Below are 19857 nucleotides of genomic sequence, written 5' to 3' on the forward strand. Positions count from 1 at the left end.
CCCTGAAGCCCAGCTGGCCCTGAGAGGCCACTTTCAAGCTGGCTTGCGCCTCGTACAGAAGCCCACAGGGATGCCAGCAGGAGCCAGCCCAAGGCATTCTCTGCTTCCAACTGCCACCCCCAAGGCCCTGAGCCCTCCTATGACCTGCCTGCCTTCCTTCCACTGTTCCCTCATGCTTCTCTCGGAGCAGGCAGAGCTTCAGCCCTTTGCGGTGACCCTTTGTGCCCGACTTGGCAGCCTGCCTCCTTCGGCAGGTGCCGGCTCTGGAAGTCCTTGCCTCGCACAGGAGACTGCAGTGCACTGGCGCATGGTTAGCCATGCCAACGGAAACACTTTATTGCAAGAAGGCAGCCTGCTGAGTTCTGCCGTTGTGAGCAGCGCGGGCAGGACAGAGCAGGCCTTTGTCACTGAGGCTGCCTTTCATCAGCAGGGATTGCCCCAGCAGGAAACGGTCGTCGTGCGCTGCAGCCTGCCCTGCATGCTGCTCACGGTGCTGCTCCAAGCTATTTCGCCCTTAGGTACTGCAGGAGCTCCTGCAGCCGAGTAAAGAAGTCCAGCAGCTTCTGGACTGGAAACGGGCAGGGTGGAAACCGGCTCGATTCTGTTGGCCTTGGCCTTGGCCTTGGCCTCTGAACGGGGGTGTAGGTGAAGACTGGCTGTGGCCTTGCAGTAGTGGTTACTGCTGGGCGCAGGCCCATCTGCGCCAGGATCCAGTCGTAGAAGTGCTGGGTGGAGGTGTAGACTCCGGGCTTCCTTGCTCTCGCACAGCCCGTCCCCCAGCTGGTCACGCCAACAAGCCAGAAGTAGTCGGCGCTCTTGTCTTGGCACACGAGAGGCCCACCGCTGTCCCCCTGCAGCACAGGAGAGAGGACGAAGGGGTTGTTGGGTGGCCACCGTCAGCCCGGTGGCTGGCTCCTTCTCTCTCACGGCACCTGCCAGAGCTGCATTCAGTGGCCAGCCAAGCTCTGTAGAAGCTTGCCTGGCAGGGGGCGGTGGGCCTGTAAGGCAGGGCTCGCTCTCACCGCTCTTCACGGTGGTGGTGAAGGTGTGTCAGACGGCTGGGATGGTGGAGCTGTGGGCTGCCAAGGGCACCGCGTGGGCCTTCTGGGCAGCGTGCCAAGCCTCTGGGACAAGGCGGGGCCTGCCCATGGGGAAGGGCGGGTAAGGCCCTCAGCGGTGGGGACCCAGCCATGGGAGTGTGAGTGGCCAGCAAAAGGCCGTGATGGCGCACGTTTGGGCGGTTGTGGCGGGGCTGCCTGTGCTGCCGGGGCTTGGCTTGTAGCACGCTCCTACCTGGCAGGTGTCGATGCCGCCCTGCGGATAGCCAGCACACATGTTGTGGGTGTGGATGGCCCCCCTGTACCAGCCGCTGCTGTTACAGACCCTGGCATCAATGAGGTGGACCTGGGCTTCCTGCAGCACGTATGCCGATCCTCCAGCTGTGAAGAGCACAGAAAGGAATGAACACCCAGCCGCTGATTGCCAGTTCTCCTCCCGCGTCTGGCTGAAGCGCTCCCCCGGGGCTCGGCTTTGCATGCCGACAGGCGCTGGACCGCTCTTGCCTTTCTGCCTTGCTCTGGGTCAATGGCTCCGGCCCCTCTCTGGAAGAGAGAGGCATATGCCCCCACAGCCTGACACTGGCTTTCGCCTCTGCTGTCAGGAAGCGCATCCTCCTTCCCCAAGCTGGCCAAGCTTGCACTGGCACCGCCACTGCGTTTGGGCCACTCACCTCTTGCTTTCCTGGCACCCCAGCCACTGACGTAGCAGGCTGTCAGCTCTGAGACTCTCAGCGAGGCGTCGGGCACACAGGCAAGCTGTACGTAGCTGTTGCACTGGACAGGCTGGTCCAGCTCCAGCAAGGCAATGTCGTTCCTCTGCGTGACGTTCCAGTAGTGCTGGTGAACCAGCAGCCGCCTGACGGCGCGCACCTGAGCCTCAGGGCCCAGCTGAGTCAGCTGGGTGGCACCGAGCACCACGCGCAAGACGGTGATGTCCCTGGAAGGCAGATGGAGAGAGGGCTCAGAGGGAGCGCAGCCACGTGCTGCAGCAGCCCGGCACTTGCCCTGCCTTCTGCTCGACGAGGGAGAGAGGCAAGCAGCGCTAGGGAGGCTGCGACTGCCCTCGCGTGCCTTGGGCTCAAGCAGCGTTGAGCGGGAGGCTGCTGGGAAGCAGTGGCACGAGCCCAGCCTTCTCCTGAGCAGCCTCTCGGCGGGGCTCCGGAGTGCCCAGGCACTGGGCGTCCTGCAGGGCAAGGGGACGGCAGTAGCACGTGCCGCTGCGCTCAGGGCACCTGCTAGTGTTGTGGGGCTAGCCCCGAGCCCTGGTCCTCCTTACCTGACCTCGATGAAGCAGTGGGCTGCTGTGAGGACCCACTGTGGGCTGATGAGGGAGCCCCCGCAGATGTGCGCCGTGCCTCCTTCCACGAGAGCCTGGATGCTGACGATCCAGGGCCAGGCCCCCGGCAGGGCATCTGTGCCACCCACGACGCGCGACATGCCGTAGTGCAAAGCCATGGGACGAAGCCCGCAGCTCCCTCTGTAACCAGAAACTCCTTACTGTGCTGCTGGGTGGCTTGCGCCGTTGCGGCTGAAGGCCAGCCGTCTTCCCTCCCCACAAGGCATGGCCAGACGGGCCGAGGAAACCCGTGGGGCCAAAACCCGCTCCCCTCGCCCCGCTTTCTGCTTCAGCCCGCAGACCAGTTGTGCCGGCGGCCTGGCTGCTGTCAAGGCACTGAGCCTCCCACATGGCTTTCAGGAACCTGGGGGGTGGCCACGGGGGACAAGCAGGCCCCCTCCAGTGAAGCCCACAAGGCTTGCCCAACTCCCTCCCAGAGCCTCGGGCTACTTACCCACAGCTGTCCCATGTGCCGTGCACAGGACAGCACACGGCCAGCAGGACAACGAGGAGACGCAGAAAATCCATCGCTGCCAGCGACATGTGGCAGCTGCAAGGACGAGGGCTTGTCGCCACCAGTACGGCTGCCGACGGACTGCCCGCAGGATTCCCGTTGCCCGGGGTTCCCTTGGACGTGGGACTGATGTCACAGAGTGCCTGGTTCCGGGTGCTGGGCGTGGTGGTGTCGGGGGGGGGGGGGGGTGGGGCAGGGGGGGTGGGGCGGGGGGGTGAGGGTAGGGAGGGGAGGCAATAGGAGGGGCTCCAAGCAGGAGTGGAGGCAGAAGCTGGGATCACTTTGCCTTTGCAGTCTATGAAATCTGCTGGTTTGATGGTACGAACTTGTTACTGAATTGATCGTAAAAATCCCCAAAAGATATTTAGAGTGGACTGGAGGTGTTCCACATGTTGTGATAGCCCCTGTACAACAATTTTGCGCTGAATGGGCGCTGTCAGACTCTACTGCCCTTCAAGTGGCTCTTGGCAATTTTCAAGGGCAAGTTCAGTACCATCATCCACCTCATCCACTTTGGGCAATGACTGTAGATCTAACTTTGCAGCCACGGCAACTGAGTTGGAGACCACCAATCAAAGGTGATACGGTATTTACAGATGGGTCTGGAAAAGTGGGAAAAGCCGCAGTGGCTTGGAAAAAAATGGGCAATGGCCTTCCCAAATTGTGCATCAGGAAGGATCATCGCAAGTCATGGCGTTGCGGGCTGCGGCCTTGGCATTTCTTTATTTCCCAGGCCCTGTTAATCTCATTACTGATTCAGCCTGTGTGGCAGCCCTCCTTTCCCAGTTGGAGCTGGCTGTCCATGGCCGTATCACCCATCCTAAGCTTTTTGGCAATTTTGACTGTAGTTCGGGAAGGGATTTGGAAACGCCGTTCTCCATTCTATGTTATGCATGTTACGGCCACACTTCCCTACGCGGTTCTGCAATCGATGGCAATGCTGGAGTTGATGCTCCAGGTTCTGTGGCTCTGTCGGTGCCTGTTCCTGAGGCCCACCTGCAGGTCGTGTTAGCCCACCAATTTTATCATCAGAATTGGCGATTCTTGTACCAACAGTTTGGCCAAAAGAGTCTCTCTCAGGCTGCTGCACGCAGCATTGTTGCAGCCTGTCCAGCCTGTCCAAACGGTATCCCCGTGCCCCGTTTTGGAGTTAATGGCAGAGGCCTTCAAGCTTTCCAACGCTGGTGTTACAACAGATGTAACTCATTACAATGCCGGTGGGGGATCCCCAGCAATTTGGTATTCCCCATTCCCCTGCGGGCCAAGCCATCGTTGAATGCATGAATGATACTCTTAAACGCCTGCTTGAAAAACAGAAAAGGGGAATGAGGGGAATGACCCAGAGGCACGTTCCGAGAAAGCATGCTATATTTTGAACTTTTTGAAAATCTCTGTCGACCGTGCGGTGCCTCCCATTGTACGATATTTTGTGTCAACTGGTGACAAGCAGCAAAAGCACCAAGGTGTCTTAGTACGCGGGAAAGACCCTCATACCAGGCATTGGTCAGGACCGCATGGATTGTTAACTTGGGGGAGAGGTGATGCTTGTGTTTCTACAGATGAAGGTCCGCGATGGGATACCTGCTCGCTGTGTGCGGCCTGAGCTTAGCGTGCCGGACCGTGGGAGCGCTGCTGCCGCCAGTCAACCCAACAACTGATGTGTGGGTCTCCTTAGCACAGCAACTGAACACATCCTGGCTTGGTGTGCCCTTCCTGACTTGCAAACAAGTGAATGTATGTGGGGAATGAAGAATCTTACTGAAAGCCTTGATATCGGGGACAAGGGATTACCTCTGTATGATGTTAATGCAAAAGAAGCTGATATTGTTTGCGCTTTGAATGTCGATAGTTGTCTTTATGTAGATGCTAACGTAGTAGGAGGCTACGATGGGACCATGACACCCACATAAATCAACACGTGAACATGTTGATAAGCATAATGCGCTTAAACGCAATATAGCTTTGGATGAAGCAGGTAATGATGTAGTTGATTTATGGAACTGACGGGAACGTATTGCAGTGGTTCTTCTCTTCTCCGGAGTAACAGCAGGGAAAGCATTCAAGAGTTAAATCACCTTGTTTGTTAGGCAGTTAAGAACGTGAGTCAAATTGGCCGCTATTACATACAAAACAGAGCAAGTATTGGCTTTTTGTTGTTGGCTCAAGGACATGGCTGTGAGGATTTTGATGGTACATGCTGCGCGGATTTTAGGCGCCCCATTGCAGCAACATGTTATCAAAACCTGAGAAAATGTCAGCCTTTTTGGCATCCATTCACTCAATTGGCAGTATCGTTTGTTTGCTATTGCCTTGGTTGCCGTCATGTTTGCAAGGGCCCTGCAGAACATGGAAAACCCGGTACTAGCTGTTCAAAAAAAAAAAAAAAGGGGGGGGGGGAGGGGGAGGGTGAGGGGGCCCCCGGTAATTGTAGAATCATATGGAACAGAGACGGTGGGATAATGTGAGGTTGTGGCCTTGCTTTGGCGATGTGCAGCTGAGATCCTGCAGCAAAGAGTTCATAACTTTGAGGGAGTATGAGAAGAAACTAGGATGCAACAGAAACAAAGGAGGAATGTGATCTCACCTCTAGAAGATAAGGAAACAGCATGAACAGTAGAGAGTAGCCTAGAGTGAAGAGCGCTAAGGAACGTGTTGTATGAATTTGACTGATCGCTCAAACTCTATTCATAAGCAGCTTGCAGAGTTGAGAAAAAACGTACAGGCCATCAAGGCTGAGAACGGGTTAACGGACTGGCTACAGGGTTTAGGAATTACTGGAGGGTTAAAAGACTTGTTTCTGCGCGGGTTAACGATGTTATTTGCCATTGTAATCTCTTTGGTGATAATGGGCTGCGTGTGGAATTGCTTTATGAGAATGATGAACAGATTGATAAAAGGGGTCTGGATCGCTCAAAAACAAAAAGGGGGATTTGTGGAGTGGCTGGAAGACAACGGACATATTATGAGCAGTGCAGACCACGTAACTTTGTTGGAATAGCAGGCCGAGCAGGCCGCAGCTGTAACAAGCTGCAGGTGTTGTGAAGGACATATGCAAGGCCAAGAGAGACAAAGAGACTGTGTACTCGCCAGAGAGATAAGAGAGCTGGACAGAAAGGTGAGGAAAAACCGGATGCCTGCACAAGGGGGGAGCAGCGTGTGGGCACCACACTGGGACCAATCCTAGGGGAGGTGGAAGCGTGTGAACGAGTCGTTTTAACCGATCGCCTTTTCCATACCAAAGCCTGCGTAGAGTGTGTATTTTTAGCTGGGGGTATAAATGGCTGTGAGTCTGTTAAGAGCATCTGTAGAGTATGAATTGCTGTGTATCCCTTAATAAAGTGGCACCAACTTGATCACATTGGTCGTATCAGTTGTGTCCGAGCCTTCTGCGTCAACAGGGTAGTGCCACTGGCTCTGCCATCACACCAGGCCAGTGGTGTGGGACACAGTAGAGGGAGCCCGGGGTAGAAGAGGCGCTGCATGACAGCGACAGCAGCGGGGCCTGTGCAGGCTGGTGCTCCCTTGGCAGAACATCTGCGCTCGCCCTGCGGTAGAGGACGGGGAAGAGAGAGAAGGCTGTTGCCCTGCAGTGCTCATGCACATGTGCAAGCCCACGTGTGCAGGTCCAACTTCTGTTAGTGAGGACTGGCAGGTTTCTTGGACAGGCACTGGGAAGGCAGTCAGGTGTCGGGTGGCCTGAGGGTCCTGACCTCTTCTTCCTCAGCCAAAGTGCCGCGAGTCCCAGAATCACACAATGGTCGTTGTTGGAGGGAACCTCTGGAGATTATCCAGTCCAACGCCCTGCAAAAGCAGGCTGTGCTAGAGCAGGTTGCACAAAATCCTGTGCAGGTGGTGCTGGAATGTCTCCAGAGGCCTCTCTGGGCAGCCGGTGCCAGTGATCTTAAGCTGGAGTGCTGTGCAAGGGTCCCTGTGCTGGTGGGGGGCAGTGCCTGGGCTAGCTGCAAGATCAAGGCACTGCAAAGGGGCAAGGAGATGATGAGCACAACAAGCCCATGCCACGCTCCCTGCCTCCCCACGTGACGGTGCCTGTGCCCAGGTCCCTGGTGGCTGTGGAGGCCACCTGGCACTGGGCACCCTTTCCCCTGGCTACCCGGAGGCTGCCTTAGGCTCTCTCTAGTCCACTCAGGCCCCCTTCTGAGGCCTTCGTTGCACCCCAGACCCCTCTGCAGAGCCTCAAGCCCTCAAAAAAAGCCCACCGGACGGGGGGCCTGGTCCCCTAGTCTCGACCATTCCACTCGAGTCCCCGCAGCACCCCTCCATAGGGGTCTGGTATGGCCCAGGCCTCCGGTTGCTCCTCTAGCGTGGCCGCTACTACAGCCAGGAGGCAGCCAGGGAGGGGGGCAACTGCCGAGCAGCAGCAGCAGCAGCCTCTTTGCTCCCACTCAAAGCTCAAGGCGCTCCCTGCAGCCACTGCAGCCGTAGGCTTGGGCTTGGAAACATGGTGCAGCTGTGAAAGCAGAGCAGCCTGGGGAAGCCCAGGAACTCCGTGGCGTGAGCAAAGGCCCCAGCTCGTGGATTTCCCCTGAAGCCCAGCTGGCCCTGAGAGGCCACTTTCAAGCTGGCTTGCGCCTCGTACAGAAGCCCACAGGGATGCCAGCAGGAGCCAGCCCAAGGCATTCTCTGCTTCCAACTGCCACCCCCAAGGCCCTGAGCCCTCCTATGACCTGCCTGCCTTCCTTCCACTGTTCCCTCATGCTTCTCTCGGAGCAGGCAGAGCTTCAGCCCTTTGCGGTGACCCTTTGTGCCCGACTTGGCAGCCTGCCTCCTTCGGCAGGTGCCGGCTCTGGAAGTCCTTGCCTCGCACAGGAGACTGCAGTGCACTGGCGCATGGTTAGCCATGCCAACGGAAACACTTTATTGCAAGAAGGCAGCCTGCTGAGTTCTGCCGTTGTGAGCAGCGCGGGCAGGACAGAGCAGGCCTTTGTCACTGAGGCTGCCTTTCATCAGCAGGGATTGCCCCAGCAGGAAACGGTCGTCGTGCGCTGCAGCCTGCCCTGCATGCTCCTCACGGTGCTGCTCCAAGCTATTTCGCCCTTAGGTACTGCAGGAGCTCCTGCAGCCGAGTAAAGAAGTCCAGCAGCTTCTGGACTGGAAACGGGCAGGGTGGAAACCGGCTCGATTCTGTTGGCCTTGGCCTTGGCCTTGGCCTTGGCCTCTGAACGGGGGTGTAGGTGAAGACTGGCTGTGGCCTTGCAGTAGTGGTTACTGCTGGGCGCAGGCCCATCTGCGCCAGGATCCAGTCGTAGAAGTGCTGGGTGGAGGTGTAGACTCCGGGCTTCCTTGCTCTCGCACAGCCCGTCCCCCAGCTGGTCACGCCAACAAGCCAGAAGTAGTCGGCGCTCTTGTCTTGGCACACGAGAGGCCCACCGCTGTCCCCCTGCAGCACAGGAGAGAGGACGAAGGGGTTGTTGGGTGGCCACCGTCAGCCCGGTGGCTGGCTCCTTCTCTCTCACGGCACCTGCCAGAGCTGCATTCAGTGGCCAGCCAAGCTCTGTAGAAGCTTGCCTGGCAGGGGGCAGTGGGCCTGTAAGGCAGGGCTCGCTCTCACCGCTCTTCACGGTGGTGGTGAAGGTGTGTCAGACGGCTGGGATGGTGGAGCTGTGGGCTGCCAAGGGCACCGCGTGGGCCTTCTGGGCAGCGTGCCAAGCCTCTGGGACAAGGCGGGCAGGCCCTGGGCAAGGGCCTGCCCATGGGGAAGGGCGGGTAAGGCCCTCAGCGGTGGGGACCCAGCCATGGGAGTGTGAGTGGCCAGCAAAAGGCCGTGATGGCGCACGTTTGGGCGGTTGTGGCGGGGCTGCCTGTGCTGCCGGGGCTTGGCTTGTAGCACGCTCCTACCTGGCAGGTGTCGATGCCGCCCTGCGGATAGCCAGCACACATGTTGTGGGTGTGGATGGCCCCCCTGTACCAGCCGCTGCTGTTACAGACCCTGGCATCAATGAGGTGGACCTGGGCCTCCTGCAGCACGTATGCCGATCCTCCAGCTGTGAAGAGCACAGAAAGGAATGAACACCCAGCCGCTGATTGCCAGTTCTCCTCCCGCGTCTGGCTGAAGCGCTCCCCCGGGGCTCGGCTTTGCATGCCGACAGGCGCTGGACCGCTCTTGCCTTTCTGCCTTGCTCTGGGTCAATGGCTCCGGCCCCTCTCTGGAAGAGAGAGGCATATGCCCCCACAGCCTGACACTGGCTTTCGCCTCTGCCGTCAGGAAGCGCATCCTCCTTCCCCAAGCTGGCCAAGCTTGCACTGGCACCGCCACTGCGTTTGGGCCACTCACCTCTTGCTTTCCTGGCACCCCAGCCACTGACGTAGCAGGCTGTCAGCTCTGAGACTCTCAGCGAGGCGTCGGGCACACAGGCAAGCTGTACGTAGCTGTTGCACTGGACAGGCTGGTCCAGCTCCAGCAAGGCAATGTCGTTCCTCTGCGTGACGTTCCAGTAGTGCTGGTGAACCAGCAGCCGCCTGACGGCGCGCACCTGAGCCTCAGGGCCCAGCTGAGTCAGCTGGGTGGCACCGAGCACCACGCGCAAGACGGTGATGTCCCTGGAAGGCAGATGGAGAGAGGGCTCAGAGGGAGCGCAGCCACGTGCTGCAGCAGCCCGGCACTTGCCCTGCCTTCTGCTCGACGAGGGAGAGAGGCAAGCAGCGCTAGGGAGGCTGCGACTGCCCTCGCGTGCCTTGGGCTCAAGCAGCGTTGAGCGGCAGGCTGCTGGGAAGCAGTGGCACGAGCCCAGCCTTCTCCTGAGCAGCCCCTCGGCGGGGCTCCGGAGTGCCCAGGCACTGGGCGTCCTGCAGGGCAAGGGGACGGCAGTAGCACGTGCCGCTGCGCTCAGGGCACCTGCTAGTGTTGTGGGGCTAGCCCCGAGCCCTGGTCCTCCTTACCTGACCTCGATGAAGCAGTGGGCTGCTGTGAGGACCCACTGTGGGCTGATGAGGGAGCCCCCGCAGATGTGCGCCGTGCCTCCTTCCACGAGAGCCTGGATGCTGACGATCCAGGGCCAGGCCCCCGGCAGGGCATCTGTGCCACCCACGACGCGCGACATGCCGTAGTGCAAAGCCATGGGACGAAGCCCGCAGCTCCCTCTGTAACCAGAAACTCCTTACTGTGCTGCTGGGTGGCTTGCGCCGTTGCGGCTGAAGGCCAGCCGTCTTCCCTCCCCACAAGGCATGGCCAGACGGGCCGAGGAAACCCGTGGGGCCAAAACCCGCTCCCCTCGCCCCGCTTTCTGCTTCAGCCCGCAGACCAGTTGTGCCGGCGGCCTGGCTGCTGTCAAGGCACTGAGCCTCCCACATGGCTTTCAGGAACCTGGGGGGTGGCCACGGGGGACAAGCAGGCCCCCTCCAGTGAAGCCCACAAGGCTTGCCCAACTCCCTCCCAGAGCCTCGGGCCACTTACCCACAGCTGTCCCATGTGCCGTGCACAGGACAGCACACGGCCAGCAGGACAACGAGGAGACGCAGAAAATCCATCGCTGCCAGCGACATGTGGCAGCTGCAAGGACGAGGGCTTGTCGCCACCAGTACGGCTGCCGACGGACTGCCCGCAGGATTCCCGTTGCCCGGGGTTCCCTTGGACGTGGGACTGATGTCACAGAGTGCCTGGTTCCGGGTGCTGGGCGTGGTGGTGTCGGGGGGGGGGGGGGGTGGGGCAGGGGGGGTGGGGCGGGGGGGTGAGGGTAGGGAGGGGAGGCAATAGGAGGGGTTCCAAGCAGGAGTGGAGGCAGAAGCTGGGATCACTTTGCCTTTGCAGTCTATGAAATCTGCTGGTTTGATGGTACGAACTTGTTACTGAATTGATCGTAAAAATCCCCAAAAGATATTTAGAGTGGACTGGAGGTGTTCCACATGTTGTGATAGCCCCTGTACAACAATTTTGCGCTGAATGGGCGCTGTCAGGCTCTACTGCCCTTCAAGTGGCTCTTGGCAATTTTCAAGGGCAAGTTCAGTACCATCATCCACCTCATCCACTTTGGGCAATGACTGTAGATCTAACTTTGCAGCCACGGCAACTGAGTTGGAGACCACCAATCAAAGGTGATACGGTATTTACAGATGGGTCTGGAAAAGTGGGAAAAGCCGCAGTGGCTTGGAAAAAAATGGGCAATGGCCTTCCCAAATTGTGCATCAGGAAGGATCATCGCAAGTCATGGCGTTGCGGGCTGCGGCCTTGGCATTTCTTTATTTCCCAGGCCCTGTTAATCTCATTACTGATTCAGCCTGTGTGGCAGCCCTCCTTTCCCAGTTGGAGCTGGCTGTCCATGGCCGTATCACCCATCCTAAGCTTTTTGGCAATTTTGACTGTAGTTCGGGAAGGGATTTGGAAACGCCGTTCTCCATTCTATGTTATGCATGTTACGGCCACACTTCCCTACGTGGTTCTGCAATCGATGGCAATGCTGGAGTTGATGCTCCAGGTTCTGTGGCTCTGTCGGTGCCTGTTCCTGAGGCCCACCTGCAGGTCGTGTTAGCCCACCAATTTTACCATCAGAATTGGCGATTCTTGTACCAACAGTTTGGCCAAAAGAGTCTCTCTCAGGCTGCTGCACGCAGCATTGTTGCAGCCTGTCCAGCCTGTCCAAACGGTATCCCCGTGCCCCGTTTTGGAGTTAATGGCAGAGGCCTTCAAGCTTTCCAACGCTGGTGTTACAACAGATGTAACTCATTACAATGCCGGTGGGGGATCCCCAGCAATTTGGTATTCCCCATTCCCCTGCGGGCCAAGCCATCGTTGAATGCATGAATGATACTCTTAAACGCCTGCTTGAAAAACAGAAAAGGGGAATGAGGGGAATGACCCAGAGGCACGTTCCGAGAAAGCATGCTATATTTTGAACTTTTTGAAAATCTCTGTCGACCGTGCGGTGCCTCCCATTGTACGATATTTTGTGTCAACTGGTGACAAGCAGCAAAAGCACCAAGGTGTCTTAGTACGCGGGAAAGACCCTCATACCAGGCATTGGTCAGGACCGCATGGATTGTTAACTTGGGGGAGAGGTGATGCTTGTGTTTCTACAGATGAAGGTCCGCGATGGGATACCTGCTCGCTGTGTGCGGCCTGAGCTTAGCGTGCCGGACCGTGGGAGCGCTGCTGCCGCCAGTCAACCCAACAACTGATGTGTGGGTCTCCTTAGCACAGCAACTGAACACATCCTGGCTTGGTGTGCCCTTCCTGACTTGCAAACAAGTGAATGTATGTGGGGAATGAAGAATCTTACTGAAAGCCTTGATATCGGGGACAAGGGATTACCTCTGTATGATGTTAATGCAAAAGAAGCTGATATTGTTTGCGCTTTGAATGTCGATGGTTGTCTTTATGTAGATGCTAACGTAGTAGGAGGCTACGATGGGACCATGACACCCACATAAATCAACACGTGAACATGTTGATAAGCATAATGCGCTTAAACGCAATATAGCTTTGGATGAAGCAGGTAATGATGTAGTTGATTTATGGAACTGACGGGAACGTATTGCAGTGGTTCTCCTCTTCTCCGGAGTAACAGCAGGGAAAGCATTCAAGAGTTAAATCACCTTGTTTGTTAGGCAGTTAAGAACGTGAGTCAAATTGGCCGCTATTACATACAAAACAGAGCAAGTATTGGCTTTTTGTTGTTGGCTCAAGGACATGGCTGTGAGGATTTTGATGGTACATGCTGCGCGGATTTTAGGCACCCCATTGCAGCAACATGTTATCAAAACCTGAGAAAATGTCAGCCTTTTTGGCATCCATTCACTCAATTGGCAGTATCGTTTGTTTGCTATTGCCTTGGTTGCCGTCATGTTTGCAAGGGCCCTGCAGAACATGGAAAACCCGGTACTAGCTGTTCAAAAAAAAAAAAAGGGGGGGGGGGGGGGGGGGAGGGGGAGGGGGAGGGGGGCCCCGGTAATTGTAGAATCGTACGGAACAGAGACAGTGGGATAATGTGAGGTTGTGGCCTTGCTTTGGCGATGTGCAGCTGAGATCCTGCAGCAAAGAGTTCATAACTTTGAGGGAGTATGAGAAGAAACTAGGATGCAACAGAAACAAAGGAGGAATGTGATCTCACCTCTAGAAGATAAGGAAACAGCATGAACAGTAGAGAGTAGCCTAGAGTGAAGAGCGCTAAGGAACGTGTTGTATGAATTTGACTGATCGCTCAAACTCTATTCATAAGCAGCTTGCAGAGTTGAGAAAAAACGTACAGGCCATCAAGGCTGAGAACGGGTTAACGGACTGGCTACAGGGTTTAGGAATTACTGGAGGGTTAAAAGACTTGTTTCTGCGCGGGTTAACGATGTTATTTGCCATTGTAATCTCTTTGGTGATAATGGGCTGCGTGTGGAATTGCTTTATGAGAATGATGAACAGATTGATAAAAGGGGTCTGGATCGCTCAAAAACAAAAAGGGGGATTTGTGGAGTGGCTGGAAGACAACGGACATATTATGAGCAGTGCAGACCACGTAACTTTGTTGGAATAGCAGGCCGAGCAGGCCGCAGCTGTAACAAGCTGCAGGTGTTGTGAAGGACATATGCAAGGCCAAGAGAGACAAAGAGACTGTGTACTCGCCAGAGAGATAAGAGAGCTGGACAGAAAGGTGAGGAAAAACCGGATGCCTGCACAAGGGGGGAGCAGCGTGTGGGTACCACACTGGGACCAATCCTAGGGGAGGTGGAAGCGTGTGAACGAGTCGTTTTAACCGATCACCTTTTCCATACCAAAGCCTGCGTAGAGTGTGTATTTTTAGCTGGGGGTATAAATGGCTGTGAGTCTGTTAAGAGCATCTGTAGAGTATGAATTGCTGTGTATCCCTTAATAAAGTGGCACCAACTTGATCACATTGGTCGTATCAGTTGTGTCCGAGCCTTCTGCGTCAACAGGGTAGTGCCACTGGCTCTGCCATCACACCAGGCCAGTGGTGTGGGACACAGTAGAGGGAGCCCGGGGTAGAAGAGGCGCTGCATGACAGCGACAGCAGCGTGGCCTGTGCAGGCTGGTGCTCCCTTGGCAGAACATCTGCGCTCGCCCTGCGGTAGAGGACGGGGAAGAGAGAGAAGGCTGTTGCCCTGCAGTGCTCATGCACATGTGCAAGCCCACGTGTGCAGGTCCAACTTCTGTTAGTGAGGACTGGCAGGTTTCTTGGACAGGCACTGGGAAGGCAGTCAGGTGTCGGGTGGCCTGAGGGTCCTGACCTCTTCTTCCTCAGCCAAAGTGCCGCGAGTCCCAGAATCACACAATGGTCGTTGTTGGAGGGAACCTCTGGAGATTATCCAGTCCAACGCCCTGCAAAAGCCGGCTGTGCTAGAGCAGGTTGCACAAAATCCTGTGCAGGTGGTGCTGGAATGTCTCCAGAGGCCTCTCTGGGCAGCCGGTGCCAGTGATCTTAAGCTGGAGTGCTGTGCAAGGGTCCCTGTGCTGGTGGGGGGCAGTGGCTGGGCTAGCTGCAAGATCAAGGCACTGCAAAGGGGCAAGGAGATGATGAGCACAACAAGCCCATGCCACGCTCCCTGCCTCCCCACGTGACGGTGCCTGTGCCCAGGTCCCTGGTGGCTGTGGAGGCCACCTGGCACTGGGCACCCTTTCCCCTGGCTACCCGGAGGCTGCCTTAGGCTCTCTCTAGTCCACTCAGGCCCCCTTCTGAGGCCTTCGTTGCACCCCAGACCCCTCTGCAGAGCCTCAAGCCCTCAAAAAAAGCCCACCGGACGGGGGGCCTGGTCCCCTAGTCTCGACCATTCCACTCGAGTCCCCGCGGCACCCCTCCATAGGGGTCCTGGTATGGCCCAGGCCTCCGGTTGCTCCTCTAGCGTGGCCGCTACTACAGCCAGGAGGCAGCCAGGGAGGGGGGCAACTGCCGAGCAGCAGCAGCAGCAGCCTCTTTGCTCCCACTCAAAGCTCAAGGCGCTCCCTGCAGCCACTGCAGCCGTAGGCTTGGGCTTGGAAACATGGTGCAGCTGTGAAAGCAGAGCAGCCTGGGGAAGCCCAGGAACTCCGTGGCGTGAGCAAAGGCCCCAGCTCGTGGATTTCCCCTGAAGCCCAGCTGGCCCTGAGAGGCCACTTTCAAGCTGGCTTGCGCCTCGTACAGAAGCCCACAGGGATGCCAGCAGGAGCCAGCCCAAGGCATTCTCTGCTTCCAACTGCCACCCCCAAGGCCCTGAGCCCTCCTATGACCTGCCTGCCTTCCTTCCACTGTTCCCTCATGCTTCTCTCGGAGCAGGCAGAGCTTCAGCCCTTTGCGGTGACCCTTTGTGCCCGACTTGGCAGCCTGCCTCCTTCGGCAGGTGCCGGCTCTGGAAGTCCTTGCCTCGCACAGGAGACTGCAGTGCACTGGCGCATGGTTAGCCATGCCAACGGAAACACTTTATTGCAAGAAGGCAGCCTGCTGAGTTCTGCCGTTGTGAGCAGCGCGGGCAGGACAGAGCAGGCCTTTGTCACTGAGGCTGCCTTTCATCAGCAGGGATTGCCCCAGCAGGAAACGGTCGTCGTGCGCTGCAGCCTGCCCTGCATGCTCCTCACGGTGCTGCTCCAAGCTATTTCGCCCTTAGGTACTGCAGGAGCTCCTGCAGCCGAGTAAAGAAGTCCAGCAGCTTCTGGACTGGAAACGGGCAGGGTGGAAACCGGCTCGATTCTGTTGGCCTTGGCCTTGGCCTTGGCCTCTGAACGGGGGTGTAGGTGAAGACTGGCTGTGGCCTTGCAGTAGTGGTTACTGCTGGGCGCAGGCCCATCTGCGCCAGGATCCAGTCGTAGAAGTGCTGGGTGGAGGTGTAGACTCCGGGCTTCCTTGCTCTCGCACAGCCCGTCCCCCAGCTGGTCACGCCAACAAGCCAGAAGTAGTCGGCGCTCTTGTCTTGGCACACGAGAGGCCCACCGCTGTCCCCCTGCAGCACAGGAGAGAGGACGAAGGGGTTGTTGGGTGGCCACCGTCAGCCCGGTGGCTGGCTCCTTCTCTCTCACGGCACCTGCCAGAGCTGCATTCAGTGGCCAGCCAAGCTCTGTAGAAGCTTGCCTGGCAGGGGGCGGTGGGCCTGTAAGGCAGGGCTCGCTCTCACCGCTCTTCACGGTGGTGGTGAAGGTGTGTCAGACGGCTGGGATGGTGGAGCTGTGGGCTGCCAAGGGCACCGCGTGGGCCTTCTGGGCAGCGTGCCAAGCCTCTGGGACAAGGCGGGCAGGCCCTGGGCAAGGGCCTGCCCATGGGGAAGGGCGGGTAAGGCCCTCAGCGGTGGGGACCCAGCCATGGGAGTGTGAGTGGCCAGCAAAAGGCCGTGATGGCGCACGTTTGGGCGGTTGTGGCGGGGCTGCCTGTGCTGCCGGGGCTTGGCTTGTAGCACGCTCCTACCTGGCAGGTGTCGATGCCGCCCTGCGGATAGCCAGCACACATGTTGTGGGTGTGGATGGCCCCCCTGTACCAGCCGCTGCTGTTACAGACCCTGGCATCAATGAGGTGGACCTGGGCCTCCTGCAGCACGTATGCCGATCCTCCAGCTGTGAAGAGCACAGAAAGGAATGAACACCCAGCCGCTGATTGCCAGTTCTCCTCCCGCGTCTGGCTGAAGCGCTCCCCCGGGGCTCGGCTTTGCATGCCGACAGGCGCTGGACCGCTCTTGCCTTTCTGCCTTGCTCTGGGTCAATGGCTCCGGCCCCTCTCTGGAAGAGAGAGGCATATGCCCCCACAGCCTGACACTGGCTTTCGCCTCTGCCGTCAGGAAGCGCATCCTCCTTCCCCAAGCTGGCCAAGCTTGCACTGGCACCGCCACTGCGTTTGGGCCACTCACCTCTTGCTTTCCTGGCACCCCAGCCACTGACGTAGCAGGCTGTCAGCTCTGAGACTCTCAGCGAGGCGTCGGGCACACAGGCAAGCTGTACGTAGCTGTTGCACTGGACAGGCTGGTCCAGCTCCAGCAAGGCAATGTCGTTCCTCTGCGTGACGTTCCAGTAGTGCTGGTGAACCAGCAGCCGCCTGACGGCGCGCACCTGAGCCTCAGGGCCCAGCTGAGTCAGCTGGGTGGCACCGAGCACCACGCGCAAGACGGTGATGTCCCTGGAAGGCAGATGGAGAGAGGGCTCAGAGGGAGCGCAGCCACGTGCTGCAGCAGCCCGGCACTTGCCCTGCCTTCTGCTCGACGAGGGAGAGAGGCAAGCAGCGCTAGGGAGGCTGCGACTGCCCTCGCGTGCCTTGGGCTCAAGCAGCGTTGAGCGGCAGGCTGCTGGGAAGCAGTGGCACGAGCCCAGCCTTCTCCTGAGCAGCCTCTCGGCGGGGCTCCGGAGTGCCCAGGCACTGGGCGTCCTGCAGGGCAAGGGGACGGCAGTAGCACGTGCCGCTGCGCTCAGGGCACCTGCTAGTGTTGTGGGGCTAGCCCCGAGCCCTGGTCCTCCTTACCTGACCTCGATGAAGCAGTGGGCTGCTGTGAGGACCCACTGTGGGCTGATGAGGGAGCCCCCGCAGATGTGCGCCGTGCCTCCTTCCACGAGAGCCTGGATGCTGACGATCCAGGGCCAGGCCCCCGGCAGGGCATCTGTGCCACCCACGACGCGCGACATGCCGTAGTGCAAAGCCATGGGACGAAGCCCGCAGCTCCCTCTGTAACCAGAAACTCCTTACTGTGCTGCTGGGTGGCTTGCGCCGTTGCGGCTGAAGGCCAGCCGTCTTCCCTCCCCACAAGGCATGGCCAGACGGGCCGAGGAAACCCGTGGGGCCAAAACCCGCTCCCCTCGCCCCGCTTTCTGCTTCAGCCCGCAGACCAGTTGTGCCGGCGGCCTGGCTGCTGTCAAGGCACTGAGCCTCCCACATGGCTTTCAGGAACCTGGGGGGTGGCCACGGGGGACAAGCAGGCCCCCTCCAGTGAAGCCCACAAGGCTTGCCCAACTCCCTCCCAGAGCCTCGGGCCACTTACCCACAGCTGTCCCATGTGCCGTGCACAGGACAGCACACGGCCAGCAGGACAACGAGGAGACGCAGAAAATCCATCGCTGCCAGCGACATGTGGCAGCTGCAAGGACGAGGGCTTGTCGCCACCAGTACGGCTGCCGACGGACTGCCCGCAGGATTCCCGTTGCCCGGGGTTCCCTTGGACGTGGGACTGATGTCACAGAGTGCCTGGTTCCGGGTGCTGGGCGTGGTGGTGTCGGGGGGGGTGGGGGTGGGGCAGGGGGGGTGGGACGGGGGGGTGAGGGTAGGGAGGGGAGGCAATAGGAGGGGTTCCAAGCAGGAGTGGAGGCAGAAGCTGGGATCACTTTGCCTTTGCAGTCTATGAAATCTGCTGGTTTGATGGTACGAACTTGTTACTGAATTGATCGTAAAAATCCCCAAAAGATATTTAGAGTGGACTGGAGGTGTTCCACATGTTGTGATAGCCCCTGTACAACAATTTTGCGCTGAATGGGCGCTGTCAGGCTCTACTGCCCTTCAAGTGGCTCTTGGCAATTTTCAAGTGCAAGTTCAGTACCATCATCCACCTCATCCACTTTGGGCAATGACTGTAGATCTAACTTTGCAGCCACGGCAACTGAGTTGGAGACCACCAATCAAAGGTGATACGGTATTTACAGATGGGTCTGGAAAAGTGGGAAAAGCCGCAGTGGCTTGGAAAAAAATGGGCAATGGCCTTCCCAAATTGTGCATCAGGAAGGATCATCGCAAGTCATGGCGTTGCGGGCTGCGGCCTTGGCATTTCTTTATTTCCCAGGCCCTGTTAATCTCATTACTGATTCAGCCTGTGTGGCAGCCCTCCTTTCCCAGTTGGAGCTGGCTGTCCATGGCCGTATCACCCATCCTAAGCTTTTTGGCAATTTTGACTGTAGTTCGGGAAGGGATTTGGAAACGCCGTTCTCCATTCTATGTTATGCATGTTACGGCCACACTTCCCTACGCGGTTCTGCAATCGATGGCAATGCTGGAGTTGATGCTCCAGGTTCTGTGGCTCTGTCGGTGCCTGTTCCTGAGGCCCACCTGCAGGTCGTGTTAGCCCACCAATTTTATCATCAGAATTGGCGATTCTTGTACCAACAGTTTGGCCAAAAGAGTCTCTCTCAGGCTGCTGCACGCAGCATTGTTGCAGCCTGTCCAGCCTGTCCAAACGGTATCCCCGTGTCCCGTTTTGGAGTTAATGGCAGAGGCCTTCAAGCTTTCCAACGCTGGTGTTACAACAGATGTAACTCATTACAATGCCGGTGGGGGATCCCCAGCAATTTGGTATTCCCCATTCCCCTGCGGGCCAAGCCATCGTTGAATGCATGAATGATACTCTTAAACGCCTGCTTGAAAAACAGAAAAGGGGAATGAGGGGAATGACCCAGAGGCACGTTCCGAGAAAGCATGCTATATTTTGAACTTTTTGAAAATCTCTGTCGACCGTGCGGTGCCTCCCATTGTACGATATTTTGTGTCAACTGGTGACAAGCAGCAAAAGCACCAAGGTGTCTTAGTACGTGGGAAAGACCCTCATACCAGGCATTGGTCAGGACCGCATGGATTGTTAACTTGGGGGAGAGGTGATGCTTGTGTTTCTACAGATGAAGGTCCGCGATGGGATACCTGCTCGCTGTGTGCGGCCTGAGCTTAGCGTGCCGGACCATGGGAGCGCTGCTGCCGCCAGTCAACCCAACAACTGATGTGTGGGTCTCCTTAGCACAGCAACTGAACACATCCTGGCTTGGTGTGCCCTTCCTGACTTGCAAACAAGTGAATGTATGTGGGGAATGAAGAATCTTACTGAAAGCCTTGATATCGGGGACAAGGGATTACCTCTGTATGATGTTAATGCAAAAGAAGCTGATATTGTTTGCGCTTTGAATGTCGATAGTTGTCTTTATGTAGATGCTAACATAGTAGGAGGCTACGATGGGACCATGACACCCACATAAATCAACACGTGAACATGTTGATAAGCATAATGCGCTTAAACGCAATATAGCTTTGGATGAAGCAGGTAATGATGTAGTTGATTTATGGAACTGACGG

The 19857-nt window shown here is 57.6% G+C and overlaps 3 protein-coding genes across 3 annotated transcripts; all 3 read right to left on the reverse strand.

Moving 5' to 3' along the window:
- Window positions 1-503: 503 nt before the first annotated feature.
- On the reverse strand, window positions 504-3054 carry LOC130142661 (acrosin-like). The gene is made up of 5 exons (XM_056324970.1): window positions 2849-3054; window positions 2335-2535; window positions 1730-1995; window positions 1294-1439; window positions 504-851 (listed from the first exon to the last, which is right to left on the reverse strand). The coding sequence occupies exons 1-5, from the start codon at window positions 2935-2937 to the stop codon at window positions 504-506; spliced, it is 1050 nt and encodes a 349-aa protein (XP_056180945.1). The 5' UTR covers window positions 2938-3054.
- Window positions 3055-7145: 4091 nt separating this feature from the next.
- LOC130142662 (acrosin-like) lies at window positions 7146-10525 on the reverse strand. Its single transcript, XM_056324971.1, has 6 exons — window positions 10320-10525; window positions 9806-10006; window positions 9201-9466; window positions 8765-8910; window positions 8045-8306; window positions 7146-7240 (listed from the first exon to the last, which is right to left on the reverse strand). The coding sequence occupies exons 1-6, from the start codon at window positions 10406-10408 to the stop codon at window positions 7146-7148; spliced, it is 1059 nt and encodes a 352-aa protein (XP_056180946.1). The 5' UTR covers window positions 10409-10525.
- Window positions 10526-15430: 4905 nt separating this feature from the next.
- Window positions 15431-17997, reverse strand: LOC130142664 (acrosin-like). Its single transcript, XM_056324972.1, has 5 exons — window positions 17792-17997; window positions 17278-17478; window positions 16673-16938; window positions 16237-16382; window positions 15431-15778 (listed from the first exon to the last, which is right to left on the reverse strand). Exons 1-5 carry the CDS (start codon window positions 17878-17880, stop codon window positions 15431-15433), a joined length of 1050 nt encoding a protein of 349 aa, XP_056180947.1. The 5' UTR covers window positions 17881-17997.
- Window positions 17998-19857: the final 1860 nt, after the last annotated feature.

The sequence above is a fragment of the Falco biarmicus genome, chromosome Z, assembly GCF_023638135.1.
Source record: "Falco biarmicus isolate bFalBia1 chromosome Z, bFalBia1.pri, whole genome shotgun sequence".
Lineage (NCBI taxonomy): Eukaryota > Metazoa > Chordata > Aves > Falconiformes > Falconidae > Falco > Falco biarmicus.